The 23,737-nt window shown below is 36.6% G+C and overlaps 2 protein-coding genes and 4 pseudogenes across 7 annotated transcripts; 1 reads left to right on the plus strand and 5 right to left on the minus strand.

The window, feature by feature from the left end:
- Positions 1 to 1,041: 1,041 nt before the first annotated feature.
- On the plus strand, positions 1,042 to 4,653 carry LOC114319336 (pentatricopeptide repeat-containing protein At3g47530). The gene has a single exon (XM_028266338.2). The coding sequence runs from the start codon at positions 1,241 to 1,243 to the stop codon at positions 3,158 to 3,160; it is 1,920 nt and encodes a 639-aa protein (XP_028122139.2). The 5' UTR covers positions 1,042 to 1,240; the 3' UTR covers positions 3,161 to 4,653.
- On the minus strand, positions 4,096 to 17,503 carry LOC114319347 (malate dehydrogenase, chloroplastic). Of its 6 annotated transcripts, none has more exons than XM_082915673.1 (5): positions 16,762 to 17,030; positions 16,533 to 16,647; positions 16,364 to 16,426; positions 15,095 to 15,350; positions 4,096 to 5,563 (listed from the first exon to the last, which is right to left on the minus strand). In XM_082915673.1, exon 5 carries the CDS (start codon positions 5,553 to 5,555, stop codon positions 4,317 to 4,319), a length of 1,239 nt encoding a protein of 412 aa, XP_082771799.1. In that variant the 5' UTR covers positions 5,556 to 5,563; positions 15,095 to 15,350; positions 16,364 to 16,426; positions 16,533 to 16,647; positions 16,762 to 17,030; the 3' UTR covers positions 4,096 to 4,316. The 6 variants fall into 6 exon arrangements, with proteins under 6 accessions (XP_082771799.1, XP_082771798.1, XP_028122154.1 ...); XM_082915672.1 differs by having other exon boundaries at positions 16,533 to 16,659; XM_028266353.2 differs by lacking the exon at positions 15,095 to 15,350 and having other exon boundaries at positions 16,533 to 16,659; positions 16,762 to 17,503.
- LOC114319493 (small nucleolar RNA U19) lies at positions 7,933 to 8,053 on the minus strand (annotated as a pseudogene).
- Positions 10,808 to 10,924, minus strand: LOC114319509 (small nucleolar RNA U19; annotated as a pseudogene).
- Positions 11,133 to 11,251, minus strand: LOC114319476 (small nucleolar RNA U19; annotated as a pseudogene).
- LOC114319459 (small nucleolar RNA U19) lies at positions 13,618 to 13,736 on the minus strand (annotated as a pseudogene).
- Positions 17,504 to 23,737: the final 6,234 nt, after the last annotated feature.

Raw genomic sequence — 23,737 nt, forward strand, 5'->3', positions numbered from 1 at the left:
AAATAAAAGGGAGCAATTATTATGGCATTGGGCATACATAGTAGACTTTGCAATAGGTTTTTCATTATAATGGGAAATTTTTTTTTTTTTTTTTTTTTGTCCCATAAAGCATCATTCACCTTATTGTATAAAATTTTCTTTTAAATTTTGTAGGTATTGATATATAATATAATAATACGCAAAAAACACTACTCCACTCCAGCCAACCTACTTTGATAGTTCAATTCTATATTTATTAATAATCAAACTTAGGTAACGACATTAATCTGTGTTTGTCTTGAAGAAAAATCTAAAACTTTAAAACTATAAACCTCAAAATCATCATCATATGCATCGACAACAACCATATCAGCAAACTGTAAATATAGATTATATAACTAGCAGAAAAGTTAAACTTCACAAATCCAATAAATAGAAAAGAAAAAGAAAAAAATCACATCAAAATGTGCAATTCAAAACAAAAAATCGATAAGAACAAACTGATAAACGATAATCATAAATCCGAATGTACAAATATACAAAAATCACATTTATGATACAAATTTGAAGAAATATAGATCAAAATCTACAAAGATTATACAGGGAAAAAAAAAAGAAGAAGAAGCAATTACCTTTCAGAGATCTCAATCAAATCGAGCAAATTGGAAAATAAATGAGAAAATTTTCGAGTGAGATTAGAGTCAAAAAGACAAAAACACTCTCTCCCCTCCTCTCTGTGTCCCGGGTTGATATCTCTGCCGTAAGGCCTCAAAGGAGACTACGAACTATACTTTCTTTCTTTTTTTTGGCGAATCTACCAGACGATTATTCTGATTCGCTGCTTAAGCCTTTCTTAGTCGTTTGTAGAATTCATCACAGGTCCTGTTTTGATAATTCAAATTATTCATTTTGTAAAGCCACCAATTTATATAATTTATGAAAAAAATTAGTTCAATCCAGTATCATATATTTTTGAAATAAACCAATCAATTTTTTAGAAAAAAAATTATAATAAAATAAAGATATTAAAATTATGAAATCAAGTTAATTTTTTTTATGGTAAAGATTGAATGCTCTCCAAAATAAATCAAAACCATTTGTAATTTCGCTTGAGAAAAAGAAGTGCAAGTATGTCAAGTGTTGTTTGTTCCAAATTTGGACGTTGGAATTGGAAGCCAAGGTTATAGGAAAATGTTTGGAATCATTACTGGTAGTTATAGATTCGAGACTCAACTGAGATGCAAAAACAGAGTGTCAGTCAATGAGATCAATTTTACATATCCTTCGCTCACACCCTTCTCCTCTCTCTCACTTCAATTTTCATTTCCATCTCTCCCCTCGTTTCTTCTCATCATCATCTTCTCGCTTTCACCTTCACCAACCCACCTTCGAAGAAGCACTGCAACAACATTCTCACCATACCCAACACCTCTCCACATGTTCCCACAGAGAAAAACCATTTATTTCTCTCATAAAATCATGTTCAAGAAATACCCATTTGGTTCAAATCCATGCCCATCTCCTCCGAACATCTCTCCTCCAGTCCCCCATCATTTCTCTCGCCTTCTTGACCCACATCGCTCTCTCTCCGTCCCGCAATCTGAGCTATTCCCTTCGATTTTTCTCTCAAATTCCGAAGCCCAATATCTCTCATTACAACAATATGATCAGAGTTTACTCATTGAGTAATTCTCCTGAGGAAAGCTTCAAATTTTACCGAGAAATGCGACGAAATGGTATAAGCCCTGACCCATTATCTTCTTCCTTTGTAACCAAGTCTTGTATTAGAATGAATTCGTTATTGGGTGGTTTGCAAGTTCATGCTAAGATTTTGAGTGATGGGCACCAATCTGATAGTCTTTTGATGACTACTCTGATGGATTTGTATTCAATTTGTCAGAAGTGTGATGATGCTTGTAAGGTGTTTGATGAAATGTCTCACAGAGATACTGTTGCTTGGAATGTCTTGATTTCTTGCTACACTCGTAATGGTCGAACCCGGGATGCTTTGGGTGTGTTTGATACAATGCAGAGGTCGCGCTGTGGTTCTCAACCTGATGATGTTACTTGTCTGCTTGTACTTCAGGCTTGTGCCAATTTAGGTGCATTGGAATTTGGCGAGCGGGTTCATAGTTTTATTCGAGTACATGGATATGGAAATGCTCTCAATCTATGCAATTCTCTTATAGCAATGTATTCGCGATGTGGATGTGTTGATAAGGCTTACGAGGTGTTTAAGTTCATGCCTAATAAAGATGTGGTTTCTTGGAGTGCAATGATTTCGGGTTTAGCAAGTAATGGACATGGAAAAGAAGCTATTGAAGCATTTAGGGAGATGCAGAGAATGGGTATTGTGCCTGATGATCAAACGTTTACAGGGGTTCTTTCTGCTTGTAGTCACTCTGGGCTTGTTGATGAAGGTTGGATGTTTTTCAATTCTATGAGTAAAGAATTTAGGATAATGCCCAATCTCCATCATTATGGTTGCATGGTTGACCTCTTGGGTCGTGCTGGTTTGCTTAACCAGGCCTATGATCTTATTCTTTCAATGGCTGTTAAGCCAGATGCTACAATGTGGAGGACTTTGCTTGGAGCTTGTAGGATTCACTGTCACGTTACCCTCGGAGAACGCATTATCGAACATTTGATTGAACTCAAAGCACAAGAAGCAGGGGATTATATTCTGTTGTTGAATATTTATTCTTCTGTTGACGATTGGGAGAAAGTGATAGAAGTGAGAAAATTGATGAAAGAGAAAGGAATCCAAACCACACCGGGATGTAGTACAGTTGAATTGAAAGGAGTAGTACATGAGTTTGTTGTCGATGATATTTCACATCCACGAAAGAATGAGATTTATGAGATGTTGGATGAGATTGGAATGCAACTGAAAATTGGCGGTTATATCGCTGAAGTAACATCTGAGTTGCATAATTTGGGTGCTGACGAAAAGGAAACTATACTATCTTATCACAGTGAGAAGTTGGCCATCGCTTTTGGCGTTCTTGCAACTCCACCGGGTACGACAATTAGAGTGGCGAAAAATCTCCGGACTTGTGTTGATTGCCACAATTTTGCAAAAGTGCTTTCTGGGGTTTATAACCGTGAGGTTATTATTAGAGATCGCACCAGGTTTCATCATTTCCGAGAAGGGCACTGCTCCTGCAATGACTATTGGTAGAAAAGGGATTTTCATGTGGATTTGAGACATCACTCGCTTTTGGGTTAGTTACCCGGGCCTCTGATCTAGGTGCCAGAGAAACACTGAAGGGAAACATATTGAACTACCCTGGCAAGATTGCTCCTTCCACCCAGGCAGTTTGTTAATGCAAATGAACTTCCATTATTATCCAGTGTTTGGAAGCCCAATGGATCTTGTGGGATAATTATCTGAAGCAGGCAATCACAAAAATAGATTGTCTAAAGTATACAGAGAAGTAATTCAATTTCCAGGCAATGGTAAATACAAGAGGATCTGTAGACACCAAACTATGAATTGATGGAGGATGTAGGTTCATAAAGTGGAGCTCGTCATCGGTTGCAGCCTTGTTTCTGTCCGTAGACCTTTGATACCGCTGAAGCTAGCCCAGATCATCCATCCAGTAGACTATTTTGAGTGCCAAACATGTCGGGGGGTCTTCTGGATTTGCGAGTCTTGAATTTTTTTAATCATGCAAGTTAAATGTTATGTTGGTCTCATTCCTCAATCGGATAAGAAATAGTTTGCCCAGTCTTTGTTGACAATTGTAGGGAGTTTGTATTTGGATTATGTTGGCAAATGTCATGTCAATTTTTCTCTTTTTCAATTTTATTTATGTTTCCTGTGACCCTCATCAATATTGTGCTTGTGTACGCTTTCCCCAATCTGGAGAATTTGACCACTGCTTGCCTATCCAAGCAATGCCCCTAGAACTGAGCACAAAGTAAAATCACCAATCTAATACAGGAAGTGAACAAGTCTTCAGCTGAATTGTGTTCATCATCTTGAAAAGCTTACGACAAAGAATTCAAAAACTTAAACCCCATTTGTAAACTTATGAAACACAATAATTAAAAAAAAAAATGAAAAAGAAAAAGCACATCACTTGCTTGAAAGTAGAAAGCAACCTGCAGAGGGAAATAAAAGATTTCTTCCACAGATATCATCAAGATTATCGGTGTTACAATGCATCAACGAAACAAAAGTACTTCAACACAACAAAAGAGTAAATGCAAAAAAGCTTCGCAAGTTGTCTACAAAACTGAAATATACCCATGTTAACGATGGATTCAACAGCATTTGATCTCTGCTACAGTATTATTCTTCTTTCTTTGGGGTGGTTTCAGCTATTCAACTATTATGCAGCCACCGTTTGCTTCTGTGCAAACCCGATACCCTTCTCAATGCTGGACTTTAGTTCCGGCTTGAGGGCTTCGAGAGCCTTTTGCTCATACTCAGTCAATCCTTGGAAGTCCGAAGAAATCACTGCCTCAACCCCTTTCTTTCCTAGCTTGACCCTTGATGCAAAGAATGGAAGTTCAGTCAAATCAGACTCGATGAAACAGCACTCATAGACATCGCTATCTCCATCAAGAGCACGGAGAGAGGACTCCACAAATCTTGCAGCCGCATATGCCATCGACAGGGTAGCAGACCCTGCACCGGCCTTTGCTTCCACAACTTCTGTCCCAGCATTTTGGATCCTCACAGTTAGCTCGTGTATTTCATCATCTGTGAAACTAACAGAGGGCTTCGTCTTTGACAGAAGGGGTAGAATAGTAATTCCAGCATGTCCACCCACAACTGGGACATCAACATCAATAAGCTTCAAATTCTTCTTCTGTGCGACAAACGTGTTTGCCCTCACAACATCTAGAGTGGTGACACCAAAGAGCTTCTTCGGATCATAAACACCCTTCTGCTTCAAAACTTCTGCTGCAATGGGAACCGTAGAGTTAACTGGATTGCTGATGATGTGGATGAAGGCATCGGGGCAGTTATCAGCAACAGCCTCAACCAAGGTCTTCACTATGTTGGCGTTGATGTTGAAGAGGTCATCACGGGTCATACCCGGTTTCCTAGGAACTCCAGCGGGGATGACGACCACATTAACACCTTTGAGACAATTGGCCAACTCAGAAGCTCCTGTGAAGTCCAAAACTTGAGACGGGGTGTTGCAGTGACTGAGATCAGCAGCAACTCCCTTGACATTTGCTATATCGTAAAGGCGAAGATTTGAAACTAATGGGGACATTTTGATCAAAAGTGCTAGTGGCTGACCGATCCCCCCAGCTGCTCCAAGAACTGCCACTTTGTAAGATGCCTGGGGTTGAGGGTTCTTCCAAGATCTCTGGTATTGTTTCTGAGCTTTTGGTGTGCAGGAGTCTCTAAGAGCTGCACTGCTTTCCTTGCCCAAGAAGGATGAGTCTGATTCACAGCTTCCGGAAGTTGCTGCCTTGAGACCACTGAAGTTCTTGACACAGTTCTTGGAGTTGAATCTCACACCAAAAGCCTTTGGTTGTGAAATTGGGCTCACTTTGGAGCCTAAGGGCATGGTTGATCTGACTGAAAATGTAGTTGCGGATGTTGCTGCCATCTTGCACTCTGTCAAGCAAGAAGAGTATCAGTGTCTTGTGTGTAGAATATTTGACCAGATATCAGAATTTAATAAGCTAAGCTAAACTGGCCGGGATTCAACATAAATTTCACAACAGTTGATCCTCTGTTGTTTACCATAAGAATAACAACACCTGAGAATACTTAAACATGCAAACATGTACGCCATTGGTTCACAGGCTTTATAATTAATGAAGCTGGATAAAAAAAAGCACAATTTATAGTACTCCAGTTCATAACCATACAATATTTGATATGCCCCAGTGTGAATTGCAAATAAACAGTGGCCTTGTAACAATCAGAATTAGACAAGAGACTGATACTAAAATAATGCGTAAAAAAATAATGAGTCAAGGTACTGAAACCTCCAGTTCCATTTGCGTATAAGTTGAAGTTCACAAATGTATATCACACACCCATTTACAGCTGACATAGATGATGCAATATTCCAAGGTTAGAAACTCAAAGCATCAGATTTTAAACAAACAAATCAATATATCATTGGCAATAAAAGCATTCAATAGGTAATAAAAAATATCAAAACCTAAAACATTGAAAGCATGCTTCACCTTGGAAGCAATAGAATTCTGATTCCCACATGAAGGTCGCAAGAGAAAACATAAGCTACTAAATAATTATACAAATCAAGAAAAAATGGATAGATTATTATATAAGCCACATACCAAAGTTGGGGACAGGAATCAAAGACACAAGGATCAGTTACAATAGAAAAGACTTTAGTGACACTTACAGAGAAAATTTCAAGTTCATTTAGGCAAAAGGGGGGAGACTCATAGAGATAAACAAAAGAATTGAACCTGTTTTGCAGCTCCAACAATAAGAGAAAAGCATAATGAAAATGGAAATTAAAACAAAACATAAGGAATAGAGAAACACGTGCAAAGAGCACATATGCAGCTACCATGTCAGTCATTAGAATTTAGAACTCAATAATTAAAAAAACCAAACTTAACAAGTCAAAAGTGTCAAAGTATTGACTGACAACTTGAACTAAAGAATCTTATTTAATCAGTTTAAATTATTGCAAAAACACATACTGAACCTCAAATGTAAATATGTTACAAACAATAAAAAAAGGATAAGAAAAATGAAAATAATGGGATGGGGCAAGATAAAGACAACTACCAAAACAGAAAAAAATAAATAAAAAGAATAACTCTATTTCAAATGCATTCAAATGAAATGAATCACAAAAGGAAGAAAGTAATCAGTATACAAGTTTAAGAAATGATAATTTGATCATCACATGAAAGCAAAAATGGGAATTTAGTTAGGGAAATAATTTATAGAGAATTAGACATCATAAACATAAAGAAACCACACGAGTATCCTATGTCAGAGCTGTTTCTGGAACAGTTCTAGAATTGAAGTCACATAAGTTTTATAGTTTCATTTAAAGCATCTGGGGTGGTACGCGGGTAATTAAATAATGTTGGGATGTCACCAAATATTACTGTTAGGATTTGAGTTTGCAAAAAGTTCTCCCTTCATATGGGTGAAAAATGAGAAACCCAATTCAGTATGGGTTTGAGAGAAATAGTGAAGACTGGTTTAGACTGTTTTTAACTCGAATTTGAACTAAAGTCATGATTTGAGAAAGTGCATCTACCCATCAAATTTAAATTTGAGTAAAACCTTTAAACAACTCTCCAACATTTGCTTAGACTTGTTATACTCAATTTTTAACTCAAATCAAGAGACTTATTTTACTCAAATTTCTAAAGACAACTTTGTGGTGGTGACATGTCCACTTCAAAATTTAACAATTATAACACTTGCCAAGCATTTACTCAAATCTGAGTTTGACTATTGGAGCATACTATATCAAATGCAGCTTTTACTCAAATCTGAGTAAAAACAGGAGTAAATGGGGGAGACAGCCTTAAAGGCTCATGAAAATGCCTCCAATAAGCTTCACTACTATCAATAAGCATCACGGTACTATAGTATTGGCCAGTCCAATCTATGTATTTCTCACTGATTCATATAATGTAGAGGAAGAAATCATTTTGATATTGAATGTATAAAGTATCCTTTACAATTGTTCAACAATAAATATAGTAAGAACAAACTTTTTACAGATGAAAATATATATATCCGAAGCAATCTAGGAAAGGAATAGAGAAATGGAACAGTTCCTTATCCTCAAATTGATTCGGAGAGAGTCTCTCTCTCATTTTGTGCCTTTGTCTGGACCGAACGACAACTGTGTATACATGCTCCGTCCGGTTATTCGAGAGGCGATTTTAACCTATATATCTATGTAAACCTTGTTCTATATGTCTAGGTATATATATGTACACATGCACACATCTAACTATGAAAAGAGAAGAGGGAAATGTCCAAGTCTGTTTGGAGGACAATATGGTGGTGAAACATAGAGTCCCCTCAAAAAGGCCTTAGTTGAAGACCCAAATTTGGGTCTGAATTAGTTTATGCCCCCTAACTAAACCAAGCTATGAAACCCTATAAAGTCATTCATATGGCTACTCAAAAAGGCAATATGCAGCATAACATTAAACAGAAAAGATAGAACCATACAAATCCTTGCTCCATTGAGTTATTTGGGAGGCAAGTTTAACCTATATATAGATATAAATCTTGCGCGCGCGCGCGCGCGCGCACACAGAAAGAGAAGAGAAATTGCCAAGGTTGTTTGGAGGAAAACATAGGTTGTGTTTGGTTGGGCTCTCAAATCATAATTCCACCCACTGATTTGAATGTGACGTTTGGTTCCGCGTTTCAAAAATCATTTCCACACCTGCGTTTGAAAACTCATCTATCCGGTCATCCACCTAGATGTCCCTCCGGACCAGTGTTGTCAAAGTCGCGCCTAGGCGCACGCCTAGGCGCAAGGCGAGTCGAGGCGCACCATCTGCGCCTGTACAGGTACCAGGCGAGGCGGCTTGAGCCAGGCGAGCGCCTTAGCCGTGCCTTGAGCCAGGCGAGAGAGGCGCAAGGCCCTCGCCTAGGCGCGACTGAGCGTTTAATCTGTAGATCAGATCGAACGACTCAGATTCGACTCAGATGAAGCTTTCGAATGGCATAAAATCACAGAGGATCAGAACTCATGTACCATATCAGCTGGGTTTGAAGCTCCGACCAGTCGAGTTTGCCCTAACCAGTCGAGTTTGAAGCTTCGACAGTCGATTGACAACCTTCGAGCTTCGATCGACCTCCGACGAGCTTCGATCGACCTTCGACGAGCTCCGACGACCTCCATCGACCTTCGCCTTCGCCTTCTCTCTCTCTCACTTTGCCTGTTTCTCTCTCCTCTCTCTCTCTTCGACTCTGTTTCTATATATATGTATAGATATATGTATAGTATAAATTATAATTTATATTATATTATTATAACTTTTTATTTTTTATTTTTTATTTTTATTATATATTTTTATTTATGTTTTTATAAATTATATTTATATATATGATATGTTTTTATTTATATATTATATATATACCTTTATAAATTATATATATGTTTTAAAATAAATTATATATATGTTTCAAAATAAAAATATTTATAAAAAAAATTTTAAAATTTAAGAAATAAATAAAATACTATATATATTAAAAAAATTAATGATTTTTTTTCTTCTTCTCTTCTCTTCTTATTAAATATTTACTTATGTTAAAAATTGTGCTATATTAATAAAATAAAAAAAAACCCAAAACCATTTTCCAATTTGCACAACAAACCATATTTTGCTCCACAGACCGCATAGGAAAGTTCAACGGAGTAAAACCTGGGGCGCTTGGTTGAGGTTCACTGGCCACCACACCAGTTATCTCTCTTGTTGACTCGTTGAGGTCGGGAAAGAGAGTGAGCAGACCACGGGACGAGGAGGCCATGTTCTGGGTAGCTGGACGGGAAGAAGAGTCCATGTTATGGGTTGCAGAGTGTTTCAGAGAAAGGGTTGGTTACAGAGTATTTCCGAATGAAAGTGTTCAGCGGTTTCAGCCTGGGCAACAGAGTGTTACAGAGTATTACAGAGTTTATCTCTCAGAGATTTTTTAGCAGGTTTTGTCTCTGCCTCAGTCTCAGCATCCGTCTTGGTTAAATAACCAAGGCAGATACGCGCATCATGCGCCGCTCGGCGCTCGACGACAACATGGGCGCGCCTTTTGATGGCGCGCCTTTTGATGGCACGCCTTTTGATGGCACGCCTTTCGATGGCGCGCCTTTTGATGGCACACCTTTTGAGGGTGCGACTCTTACATAAATAGATTATACTGAAATAAATAAATTAGATACATTACATTCATTATACTGAAATTGTTATAATCATAATAATTAATTATTTTTATTTTTTGAATTAATTGTATAATCATATAATCATAATAATTTTTATTTATGAATTAATTATTTTAGTCTATATTAATTTTTCTATTTTTACGAAGACTGTGCGCCTTATTTCAATAAAGCTCACGCCTCGCCTTGCGCCTAGGCCCCGAGAGACCTTCAGCGCCTTAGTGCGCCTTGAGCCTTTAAAAACACTGCTCCGGACGTCCGACTTGTTGATCGGACCAATGTTCGGTTTTTTTTTTTTTTTTTTGCACCAGTTATTTTTATATTTTAAATAAAAAATATCTTTGGTTTTGTTTTTTAAAAATTTCTTATAAGCTTTGAATAGAATTTTGGGTTGTGTGTTTAATTATGAGTTGTAAGTTTTTGAATCAAATATCATATATCACATCATTCATTTCAAACTCAATTCAAAACTCTTTTCAAAACTCATAACCAAACAAATTTTTCACACTCAAATCATAATTCCAAAACTCACAAACTCAAAATACAACTCTATTCTTCAATCATAATTCTAAAGCTCTACCAAACACTATCATAGACCTTGTTTGGGGTGTCCTAAAAAAGTCAAAAAGTTAAAAAGTCACTAAGTCACTATCATATTTAAGTCATATCATCATATTTAAGTCACATCAACTCTCTACCACATCATTTCAAACCCAACCCATATTTTATAAAAAGTCAACAACTACACTTATTTATAACATTCCAAACAACCCCTAAACCAAGTTATGAAACCCAATAAAGTCATTCATATGGCCACTCAAAAAGAGCAGAAAACATTACAAATTCTCGCTCCATCCAGTTATTCAGGAGGCAATTTTAGTGCATATATATATATAAATCTTGCTCTATATGTCTAGGTATATATGTACACACACATACATAGAGAAATAGAAGAAAGAAAATGTCCAAGGTGGCTTAGAGGACAACTGATAGTGAAACAGAGTCCCCTCAAAAAGGCCTTAGCCGAAGACCAGATTTTGGTCCAAACCAATTTATGTCCCCTAACTAAGCTAAGCTATGAAACCTTATAAAATCATTCATATGGCTACTCAAAGAAGCAATTTTCAACTCCACATTTAACTGGAAAGAGAAAACCCTAAAAATCCTTGCTCCATTATTCAATATTAAATTTTAACCTCTATAGCTATATATACAAATCTTATTCTATATGTCTAGATATATATATATGTACACACACACATATATAAATAGAGAAGAGAAGGGAAATGTCCAAGGCTGCTCGGAAGACAATTATGGTAAAACAAGAAGTCCCCTCAAAAAGGCCTTAGTTGAAGACCCAGATTTGGGTTCGAATTAGTTTATGCCCACTAACTAAGCCAAACTATGAAACCTTATAAAGTCATTCATATGGCTACTCAAAGAGGCAATTTGTGGTACCACCTATGAAGCACAGGTGCGGATACAAATATGGATACGGATATAGGTACATCGATATGAAAAATTCTTTAAAAAGTAGGGTACAAGTACGGTTGGGTACGTCAATGTTTTTTAATTAAATTATAGCTAAACATCCAACATACAAATCAAAGTTTCAATATCAAAACAGAAAAGAGAATAATTTGTCTAAAAAGTTATATAATACTTTCTTTTTCTTTTTTGATTGTCTAAAACAGGATGCAAAATAGAGTAAAACCATGACTCACGGATAAAGGGTGTTGGAAATAAATTATTTAATATTTTCAAAATTGAAAAAAGAATAATAAAGGCTGCAATAAATTTTAACAGCTGCAACAAAAAAAAAAAAAAAAAAAATCACCTTGCCATACCAAAATGTATTTGCCGTACCCGGCATGTATTCGGTGTACCTGGTATGCGTACTGCCGTACCAGTATGCATACCCACACCCAGTAAGTACCCGTACGAAACCATTTTTGGAGTATTCGTGCTTCATAGGGTACCACATAAAACAGAATAGAGAAAACCCGGAGTGGGCGTGAGAGAGAGAGAGAGAGAATAAACAAAGGGCCTTACTGGAGGAGCTGCTACAGAGAGAATTACCTACACTTTTAAGTTGCGCGACATTTTTGCTTAAAAATAATTGAAAAGGCCGAAAACCTATTTGTTGTTCAACAAAATCATTTGTATCACAAGCAGTAATAGAGCACATCCAGTCACGTGCAGAGTCATGTTGCCATGTAAAAAAAATATAAAAATAATAACGCCGTCGTCATGGATTGAACCCAGTGTTATTAAAAGCGCGCCTAGGCACAAAGCCCAGCCATGCCCACCCTTTCCGCCTTGCAGTGGTCAAGGCGAGGCGATTTCACTAAGGCGCGATTAAAGCGCACGCCTCGAGTTAAGCGCATTTAAGCCCAAGGCGCAGGCCTTGAGGGCTTTTTTTTTTTTTTTCTTGTTGGTTTAATTTGTTAATGTTTTGAAATGCATGCTTAAACTTGAAATATTGTTATTAGTTGACCTTTAGATTATGGATATTCACATTTTATGTTTTGAAATGCATGCTTATACTCATTTGTCTATGTTAAATTGCGATATTTGTTGGTAATTGCATTTTGTTTATGTTAATACTAGTTAGTTATTTGTTTATATGTCCCATATTAAATTATATTATTTTAACTTGCCATAGTGCGCCTTACTTTGATAAAGCCCGCGCCTTGCCTTGCGCCTAAGGCCTCAAGAGACCTTGGCGCCTTGGTGCGCTTATCGCTTTCAATAGCACTAATTGAACCCAAGTCATTTGCATGATACATGAATACTCACCACCACTATACTACAAGTTTGTTATCAACTCAACTCCACTTAAATATTCATATAAACACAAAGGCTGTTTTTGTTCAAGGGGATAGGGTCATGAGATTGGATTATGTATCATGGCCAATCCTGAAAACCACGTTTGGACACAAAAGTGGGCTGGACTATACATGCAATCAGCACATATGTAGCTACCATGTCATTAATTAGAATTTAGATATAAAAAATCACAAAAATGAACTTATTTGTCAAAAAATTGATGTATTAACCACTTGAACTAAAGAATATTATTCAATCAGTTTAAATTATTCTAAAAACACAAAATGAACCTCAGATGTACAAATGTTACAAACGATCAAAAAAGGGAAAAAAAAAAAAAAAAAAAAAAAAACTGAAACTGATGGTACAAGAAAAACCAGAACAGGACCAAAAAAAGGGGGAAAAAAAAAAAACAGAATAACTTTACTACCAGTAAAAATAGGAGTCAAGGCTGTACATGACCTAAAAGGCTCATGGCAAAGACTCCAACAAGCTCCATTACCATAAATTACCATCACAGTACTAAAGTACTGGCCAGTCCAACCTATACATTTCTCAATGATACATATAGTGTAGGTATAAACAATTTTGATATTGAATGTGTAAAAAGCCTTTAAAATTGATTAAAAATAAATTTAATGAAAATAAATATAACAAATATAATAAGAATAAAATTATTATACTTATATCCGAAGCAATTTAACAGAGGAACAGAGAAAGGTAACAGTTCCTTACCCTCAAACTGATTCAGAGAGAGTCAGAGAGATTCTTTCTCTCTCTCTTTAGTTTGTACGTCTGTCTGGACCGAACGGCGACTGTGTATCCTTGTTCTGTTAGGTTATTCGAGAGGCAATTTTAACACATATGTATAATCTTGTTCTATATGTCTAGGTACATACATGTACACACACACACACATATAGATACAAAAAGAGAAGGGAAATGTCCAAAGCTGCTTGGGAAACAATTGATGGTGAAACAAAGAGTCCTACAAAAAAAGCCTTGGTCGAGGACCATATTTGGTTCCAAATTAGTTTATGCCCCCTAACTAAGCCAAGCTATGAAACCTTATAAAGTCATTCACATGGCTACTCAAAAAGGCAAATCTGCAACACCACATTAAACAGAAAAGTGAAAACCCGATAAGAGACAGAAAGAGAGAATTACCAAAGGTGCTTATTGGAGGGCTGCTAGAGAGAGAATTACCTAGGGCTTTAATTTGAGCAACATTTCTGCCTTAAAATTCTTTAAAAGGAAAAAAAAAAAACTCCGCTTTGTTGTTGACGAATTACCACACAAGCAGTAGTAGGGTACGCATGCATCTAGTCACAAGGAGAGAGACCTTGCCATGTCAAGCAAAATATGTGTCGTGCCAATCCAAATCTGGCGTTTGGATCAAAAGTGAGCCTTAAGATTAACAGTTCCTCAAACTGTATATCTCCATATTTGGACAACTGAGTCCAATGGAGGGGTGAGATACAAAATGGGAGGTTCAAAGAGATCCAGATTAGGGGGTTTTTAACCAAAATATCCTCAAACTATGGTTATTACTCCATGTAGTCCAAGTGATTCCATATAAACGTGAGATTACTAATCTTCTTCCTAATTCAAAGGTATTCTAAACGTGAGATATGATACATAATTCTATGAGATTGATGATTGCATAATTATTAATCACGAGAGGGTCGAGACTAATAGTCCCATGTAATCCAGTCGCATGGTCAAAGGGCATCTAAAATATTTCCATCAAAGCTTAATTTGACTTGGGCAATCCATGAGTAATAGAGAAGCAAAGCACTAAAATTTGAATGCAAATAAAAGGGAGCAATTATTATGGCATTGGGCCTACATAGTAGACTTTGCAATAGGTTTTTCATTATAATGGGAAATTTTTTTTTTTTTTTTTTTTTTGTCCCATAAAGCATCATTCACCTTATTGTATAAAATTTTCCTTTAAATTTTGTAGGTATTGATATATAATATAATAATACGCAAAAAACACTACTCCTATCCAGCCAACCTACTTTGATAGTTCAATTCTATATTTATTAATAATCAAACTTAGGTAACGACATTAATCTGTGTTTGTCTTGAAGAAAAATCTAAAACTTCAAAACTATAAACCTCAAAATCATCATCATATGCATTGACAACAACCATATCAGCAAACTGTAAATATAGATAATATAACTAGCAGAAAAGTTAAACTTCACAAATCCAATAAATAGAAAAGAAAAAGAAAAAAATAACATCAAAATGTGCAATTCAAAACAAAAAATCGATAAGAACAAATTGATAAACGATAATCATAAATCCGAAGGTACAAATATACAAAAATCACATTTATGATACAAATTTCAAGAAATATAGATCAAAATCTACAAAGATTATACAGAGAAAAAAAAAGAAGTAATTACCTTTCAGAGATCTCAATCAAATCGAGCAAATTGAAAAATAAATGAGAAAATTTTCGAGTGAGATTAGAGTCAAAAAGACAAAAACACTCTCTCTCTCTCTCCTCCTCTCTGTGTCCCGGGTTGATATCTCCGCCGTAAGGCCTCAAAGGAGACTACGAACTATACTTTCTTTCTTTGTTTTGGCAAATCTACCAGACGATTATTCTGATTCGCTGCTTAAGCCTTTCTTAGTCGTTTGTAGAATTCATCACAGGTCCTATTTTGATAATTCAAATTATTCATTTTGTAAAGCCACCAATTTATATAATTTATGAAAAAAATTAGTTCAATCCAGTATCATATATTTTTGAAATAAACCAATCAATTTTTTAGAAAAAAAATTATAATAAAATAAAGATATTAAAATTATGAAATCAAGTTAATTTTTTTTATGGTAAAGATTGAAGGCTCTCCATAATAAATCAAAACCATTTGTCATTTCGCTTGAGAAAAAGAAGTGCAAGTATGTCAAGTGTTGTTTGTTCCAAATTTGGACGTTGGAATTGGAAGCCAAGGCTATAGGAAAATGTTTGGAATCATTACTGAAAGTTATAGATTCGAGACTCAACTGAGATGCAAAAACAGAGTGTCAGTCAATGAGAGCAATTTTACATCTCCTTCGCTCACACCCTTCTCCTCTCTCTCACTTCAATTTTCATTTCCATCTCTCCCCTCGTTTCTTCTCATCATCATCTTCTCGCTTTCACCTTCAACAACCCACCTTCGAAGAAGCACTGCAACAACACTCTCACCATACCCAACACCTCTCCACATGTTCCCACAGAGAAAAACCATTTTGACTATATTGTCTGGTATATGATTCAGTATAGTAATCGTGGAGGATGTACAAAATGTTCACACAGTTTAATATCTTTTGTTCCTTTCTCCAGCCAAAGTATATTCAGAAGGAAGCACATTAGCATTGGATGCAGATGGAATGTATAATGAGAAAAAATTCAGACGAGACAATTATACATCAGCAACAGAATAAACAGATTCTACTGATTGATTAAATCAAACAAACAGATTCAACTAAGACACAGACAGATTAAATAATCTGAATTCCAAAAATTAAATAAAACAAACACATTCAAACAAACACATTCAAACAGGCAGATTCAAAAAATCAGATCCCATCAAATCTGTTTTGGTCCACAAAAAATCATATCTGTTTTGGTCCACAAAAAATAAGATCTGTTCGTCCACAAAAAATCAGAGATGAGAGATCACCTGTGAAGTAGATCGGCTGTGCGATGATGAAAAAAATCAGAGATCACCTACGAAGTAGATCGGCTGTGCGATGAAAAAATCAGAGATGAAAAAAATCAGATCTGTTGTTCATCCACAAAAAATCAACGATCGGGAGAGAGAGAGACAGAGATTGAGAGAGAGAGTTCACCTGTGAAGCAGATCGGCTGTGCGATGATGATCGGTGCGATGAGATGAGAAAGAGAGTGATCGGCTGTGCGATGAAAAAAATCGGCTGTGCGATGATGAAAAAAATCAGAGATCACCTGCGAGATCACCTGTGAAGTAGATCGGAGATGAAAAAAATTAGTGAAGTTGTTCATCCACAAAAAATCAACGATCGGGAGAGAGAGAGACAGAGATTGAGAGAGAGAGGTCACCTGTGAATGAAGTAGATCGGCTGTGCGATGAAGTAGATCGGCTGTGAGAAACAGAGTGATCGATCGGTGTGTGCAGAAATGAGAAGAGAGTGAGAAAAAGAGAGACAGTGAGTGAGATGATACTTAAGTATCCATTGTAAGATTGGCTTAGGCTAGAAACTGAAGCGAACATCAGAAAACTCACTGTGAAACTGGATGCAAAAATGGTTATGGACACTGTTCACGATAATAACAAATTGAATTCTAAGCTTAAAAATATGGGGCTTGTTTGGTTTGAGTTTCGGACGTGAATTTTAGAAAAAAAAATTTCAAAAATTGTTTGGTATGAGTTTTTCTTAAAAAAAAAATTCCAAAATCACTTTCTCTCTCCTATACATCAATCAATCACTTTTTCTCTCACACACATCTACTCAATTCTTCTAAACTATCAAATCATCTTAAACTCTCACAAAAAATTTCTCTCTCAAAATATATAACCAAACAAATCAAAAAAATTGCTAAAACAACTCTCCTAAATTTTTTTCAAAAACAACTCTTCCAAAAACAAACCAAACAAACCCGATTTTTTACTGCAGGTTCCTATTGAATGAGCTGGAGATTTTAAAAATTAACCAGAGTCATGGGAAGCAAATGCAAGTTTTGATCTACTGGCTAATCTAGGCAGCATGATGGATTTAGGATTTCATTTACTTCGTTTATTGTTTCACTTTGGATTTAGGATTTCATTTACTTCGTTTATTGTTTCACTTATCTTAGGTACATTTAATGCAAGCAATATATATGGCCACGAACTAAAGCCAATTGTTTGAAAATAAAAAAGTTAATGATGGTGTTTGGGAAGTGAGTTTTTATGTAGATTTTAGTAGATGGAGGTTTTTATGAGATAAAAAATTTTTAGTGTTTGGGAAGATATTTGGGTTTTTATGTGGTTGGATGTGATGTTTGTGAGAGAAAAAGTGAAATGATTATGGGGTTGGATGTGATATTTTGTTTGGATGTGTTTTTTTTGGTTTTGCAAAACTTTTGTCTTTTAGTAGAAAAAATGAGAAAAAAATTTGGGAACTTACTTCCCAAACACCACCAACTTTGGGACTCTAAAGTCAACCTCCCACTTCAAATATTTTCAAATGGCTAGTGCTCTTTATGGCGGTATTTGGGAAGTCAAGTAGGCTATTATAGTCTCAGGATGAGAAAAAGTCATTTAGCCTACCACTGAAACTAAGGTCAAGTTTGGCTAATCAAAAAAAGTGTATTTATTTCATCTTTTTATCTTTTTTGGGTCACATCAATCAACATCTCTTCTCTATTTTTTCTACACATAATACAAAAAAAGTCAAAAAGTGCACTTATTTAGTCTTCCCAAACTTGGCCTAAATCATTGATAGACCTATAAAAAAAAAAAAAAAAGAAAGAAAATAGCTCTACAGCCTATAGAAAATAGCTCTGCAGCCCGCCCCTGTCACTTGATGGCTGTTCCATCGGTACAAAATGACACTTTTGCCCCTGTACACTAATTTTGAAAAAAATGAGATTAGGGACAAATTTGTCATTTTAACCTCAAACATTATTTCAACACATTTTTCAATACAACAACTCAAATAAAAATAAATCTCATCTTCCCAAACACAAAAACTAAAATAACCTACTAAAATAGCTAAAAAACCAAAAAAACTTCTAAAATAGCCACTTCCCAAACGAGGCCTATGTTATTCAAAGTGATCTTCTTTAGCACAAAAATTGAGAGAGAATTCCAATTGTATAGAAAAAGTATTTTATTCATTTATGAATTTTATTAATGTGTATTAAAGGAGTTTTAAAATGTTAATTCATTTTGTATGAAATAATATACATTAATAAATGAGATTTTTATTAATAAATCTCATTTAAAAGTGTTTTAACCTAATAAGTCCATGAATGAATATTTTAACTCATTTAGTCTCATGTATGTATAGTTTTATTCCATAAAGTCCCTTTTCTTGATTGACACTATTTTCTTGGACACTTATACCCTTATATTTAATTTTGATACCCTTATAAATATTTTTTGAACGGTTAGTAATTTTATGATGTGAACATTCATATTTTAAAATTTACATTGGTAGGAATGTAAAATTGGCCCGTGGGCAGCCCGAAACCCGCCTGCGAGCCAAGGCGGGCCCGGCCTGTTGACAATGTGAATATTCACATTGACATGTTAACATTCACACTAATAGAAGTGTAAAATTGGCCCGCGTCCCGTGGTGGCGCGAAACCCGCCCGCGGCCCATGGGCGGCTTGGGGTGGGCCCGGTCCGACCCGTTGACAATGTGAATATTCACATTGACATGTTAACATTCACATTGATAAAAGTATAAAATTGGCCCAAGGCCCGTGAGCGGCCCGAAGCCCACCCACGGCCCGAGGTGAGCTTGGCTTGACCCGCGACAATGTGAATATTCACATTGACATGTTAACATTAACATTGATAGCAGCCCGGGACGGGCCCGGTTCGGCCCGTTGACAATGTTAACATTCACATTGATAAGAGTATAAAATTGGCCCACGGCCCATAGGCAACCAAAAGCCCGCCCGCTGCTTGAGGCGAGCCCAGCTCGGCCCGTTGACAATGTGAATATTCACATTGACATGTTAACATTCACATTGATAAGAGTGTAAAATTAGCCCGCGCCCCGTGGTTGCCTGAAGCCCGCCCACGACTTATGGCTCGGGCCGGGACGGGCCGGGCCCGGCCTGTTGACAATGTGAATATTCATATTGACATGTTAACATTCACATTGATAAGAGTATAAAATTGGCCAGCGGCCCGAAACCCGACCGCAGCCTGAGGCGGGCTTGGCTCGACCCGTGACAATGTGAATATTCACATTGACATGTTAACATTAACATTGATAGCGGCCCAGGGCGGGCCCGGTTCGGTACGTTGACAATGTGAATATTCACGTCGACATGTTAACATTCACATTGATAAAAGTACAAAATTGGCCCGCGGCCCATGGGCGGCCAAAAGCCCGCCTGCGGCCCAGGGCGGGCCTGGCCCGGTCCGTTGACAATGTGAATATTCACATTGAAATGTTAACATTCACATTGATAGGAGTGTAAAATTAGCCTGCGCCCTGTAGCTGCCCGAAACTCGCCTACGCCCCGTGGCGCGGCCCAGGACGGGCCTGGTCCGGCCTGTTGACAATGTGAATATTCACATTGACATGTTAACATTCACATTGATAAAACTATAAAATTGGCCAGCGGCCCATGGGCGGCCCGAAGCCCGACCGCAGCCCGAGGCGGGCTTGGCCTGACCCGTGACAATATGAATATTCACATTGACATGTTAATATTAACATTGATAGGAGTGTAAAATTTTCCCACTACCTGAAGCTCGCCCGCGGCACGGGTAGGCCCGGCCCGGCCCGGCCCATTGACAATGTGAATATTCATATTGACATGTTAACATGCACATTAATAGAAATATAAAATTGGCCCACGGCCCGTGAGTTGCTCAAAGCCCGCCCACGGCCTAGGGCAGGCTCGTCTGGGTCCGAGCCTGACCATGTCAGAGACCTTAGGCTAGGGCCTAGGCCACCACTTTGAAGCCCGGCCCGGCCCATCGGCCCACTTAAGGCCCATTCAAGGCTCGGTCTGAGGCCCAGCCCGCCCGAGGTGCAATGTCTTTTTTTGTGGAAAATAATAAAATTTTGGTAAAAAAAATTAAAAAGAATTAAAAAAAAATGGCCAGGCCCACCCAAGCCCAACCTAAGCTCAAGGTTAGGCCCAAGCCCACCGGCCCGACCCGAGGCTATCGTCTACGAGCCGGGCTGGGCACGCCCCGGGCAGCAAGCGGGCTTCGGGCCGCGGGCGAATTTTATACTCCCATCAATGTGAATGTTAACATATCAATGTGAATATTCACATTGTCCCAGGCCGGGCCGGCCTCGCCCCAGGCCGCCCATGGGACGCGAGTCAATTTTACACTCTTATCAATGTGAATGTTAACATGTTAATGTGAATATTTACATTATCAACGGGCCGGGTCGGGCCCGCCCAAGGTAGCCCACGGGCAGCGGGCGGGTTTCGGGCCGCCCACAAGCCGCGGGCCAATTTTACACTCCTATCAATGTAAATGTTAACATGTCAATGTGAATATTACATTGTCACGGGCCAAGCCGGGTCGGGCTCGCCCCAGGCCGCCCATGGGACGCGAGTCAATTTTACACTCTTATTAATGTGAATGTTAACATGTTAATGTGAATATTCACATTGTCAACGGGGCAGGCCAGGCCCGCCCCGGGCAGCCCACGGGCCGCGTGCGGGTTTCGGGCCGCCCATAGGCCGCGGGCTAATTTTACACTCCTATCAATATGAATGTTAACATGTCAATGTGAATATTCACATTGTACATGGGTCGGGCCCCTACACATTGATGACATGAACATTTACATTGACGGTGTGAACATTTACATTATGGGTATTTTGGTAATTATGTCACCCATAAGACTTATTGAAACATAAGAAAATAATGTGAGCTAAATAGAACATAAGTAGATGAAAAGGATATTTTGATCTTCTTATCTCAAATAGGACCTAATGGAATAGTAAAAAAAAATATGGATTGGATGGAATAAAGCTCTTAGAAAGTGAGTTTATCAAAAAAAAACTTCCTTAATAAATGTACAATTTAAAAAAATATATAACATATACTTTAAAAATATGTTAATAAGATTTTTTATTTATTTATTTTTATTAATGATAAGTGTTCATTGCCTCAGGGTAGCACTAAGTATAATCAAATGGGGCCAGTTGGCCTCATTAAAAAAAAAAAAAAAAAAATTTAAAATATATATAATGAGTTCACAATTTTTTTATGAGTTTTTTAGAAAAATTAGTAAGACATTTCTCTCAAACTTTGAGTAGTAGAAGAGGTCCAATATTTTTTTTATTAGCTAAGGTCCCTCGATAAAATTTCTTTATGATCATACTAGAGAAATTTCTCTATGAAAATTGAAATTTTTCTGTATTGAATTTTCTCTATAAAAATACTAAGGGATCCCAACTACTTTGAAAATATCATATATCATTTATCTTATAAAATCTTAATATCAGAGACCTTAAAAAAAAATTCCCAAGTTTTTTCATGTGATTCTATTGAATTAATGAAAAATACTATAATTTTAGGGTTATTCTAATCCTGTTTACTCTTTGAGGTTGATTTAGTCCTTTTTGTCCCTTATTTTGGAGTTACATTACAAAATAACCCAAAGGATTTACAAATTACAATTTACTTCATTGAAATCATAGGAAATTGAATTGAATTGAAATTAAACAATTTTATGAATAATTTCATTCAATAGAAGTTGATTTCATATAATTCAACTTGTGAAAAGAAAATGAGTAAATTACACTAAAACTGGGCTTGGATAGAATTGGACAAAATTTGGAGAATGAATACAAAAGTCAAAGGCTTTATTATTGAGAAAGTAAAAAAAAGTTATTCATTAGCCATTGCAGGTTTCATTACTTTTTTTATTTTTGAGTTTTATTTATTTATTTTTTCATTCGATCCTCTCATAAGTAAAGGGATGTTGAATGATTGATTCACCACCCTGGAGGTGACTACAATGAGCAGATATCTCACTTACCAGCCTAAACAACGAGTAAACACTCAAACATGAGAGCAAAATGATCAACCAACAAATGGACGAGCTCCAAGGAGGGAGAAGAGGGGGAGGGGGGCAAGAGTCTGGAAATCCTAGATCTTAAGTCACATTTGTCAACTCGTGCCATCTACCTTCAAAATCTTAAAAGCCAAGAGAAGGGCCGGTAAAATTTTTCAGCACTAAGGGACTAAACCCACAATCACTCTTTCGTCATAGTGTAATCAGGAACTTATGTCAAGATCCTCTCAACTATTAGTGAATATTATTTTATTCTCATAATTTATGAATTCATACATTTTGACCACATCAACTATAAAAATATATCACTTTCATCCTCTCTAGACTACCTACAAAAGGAGTATATTTGTACGATTTTTTATAATGAGACGATCAATATGTACGGCTTCATAAATGAGGAGAGTGAAATAATACTCTCTAATAGTTGAGGGGGGTCTTGAGGTAATCAAGAAATTTTTAAATAAGACGCAATTGTTGAAGCCATCACTGCATAAACTATTTATAAATATTATCCTATTTCATCATATATAAATTTTCAGTAATATTAGGTATCATGAAAAACCTTTCATGAAAATTTCATGAAAATTTTTATTTAGTACTTGGTGGCTTTTGTTTAACATTTTGTGATTATGCAACTTTTGGGTTATTAACTCTTTGTATATGTATATATGTGGCTTGGACTTGTAGCTATTTGAACTGTGTATGTGGACTTTTCCATTAACGATAGGATGTGTAATGATCCTGGCATATATGCACTGCTCAATAGACGTTCTAATTTTTGTTTATTTCTGCTTTAGGCCCCGATGTGATTTCCTTCTTTTGAATTTTTGTTTTGAGGCCTAAGCACAAGCCGGTCATGGCCTAAACTTTTAGGGACAGGTTTGGATCATGACATTTTGACTCAATGTCATTTTAGTTTCTGTAATTTTAATTGACTCAATTTTCACTTTCAATTTATGATTTTGTCTCATTGTGATCTGATTGATTACAATTATTAGTTTTTCTTTGATGAAAAATGTGGACATAATCGGCATGTATTATGTTTTTGTAGGTGAAATTGAAAATTTGTTTAACCTCAACCAATTCAGTGAGAATTTTCTTTTGAAAACTCTAATGGGCATTATCAATTAGACCAAATTAATACAATTTTTCAAATTAAGGGTCAACAATAAGCTAATGGAAATTATAGAGAACAAATGACACAAACAATAAATGCAGACACCACTAATGTAATTTAAAAAAAAAAAAATTAAATCAACAAAAAAGGGTGTTAGTGGGGAGAGGACCTTGATGGATTTAAGTAGGAG

The sequence above is a fragment of the Camellia sinensis genome, chromosome 2 (genome assembly GCF_055761805.1).
Source record: "Camellia sinensis isolate YWXY chromosome 2, ASM5576180v1, whole genome shotgun sequence".
NCBI classification, from domain to species: domain Eukaryota; kingdom Viridiplantae; phylum Streptophyta; class Magnoliopsida; order Ericales; family Theaceae; genus Camellia; species Camellia sinensis.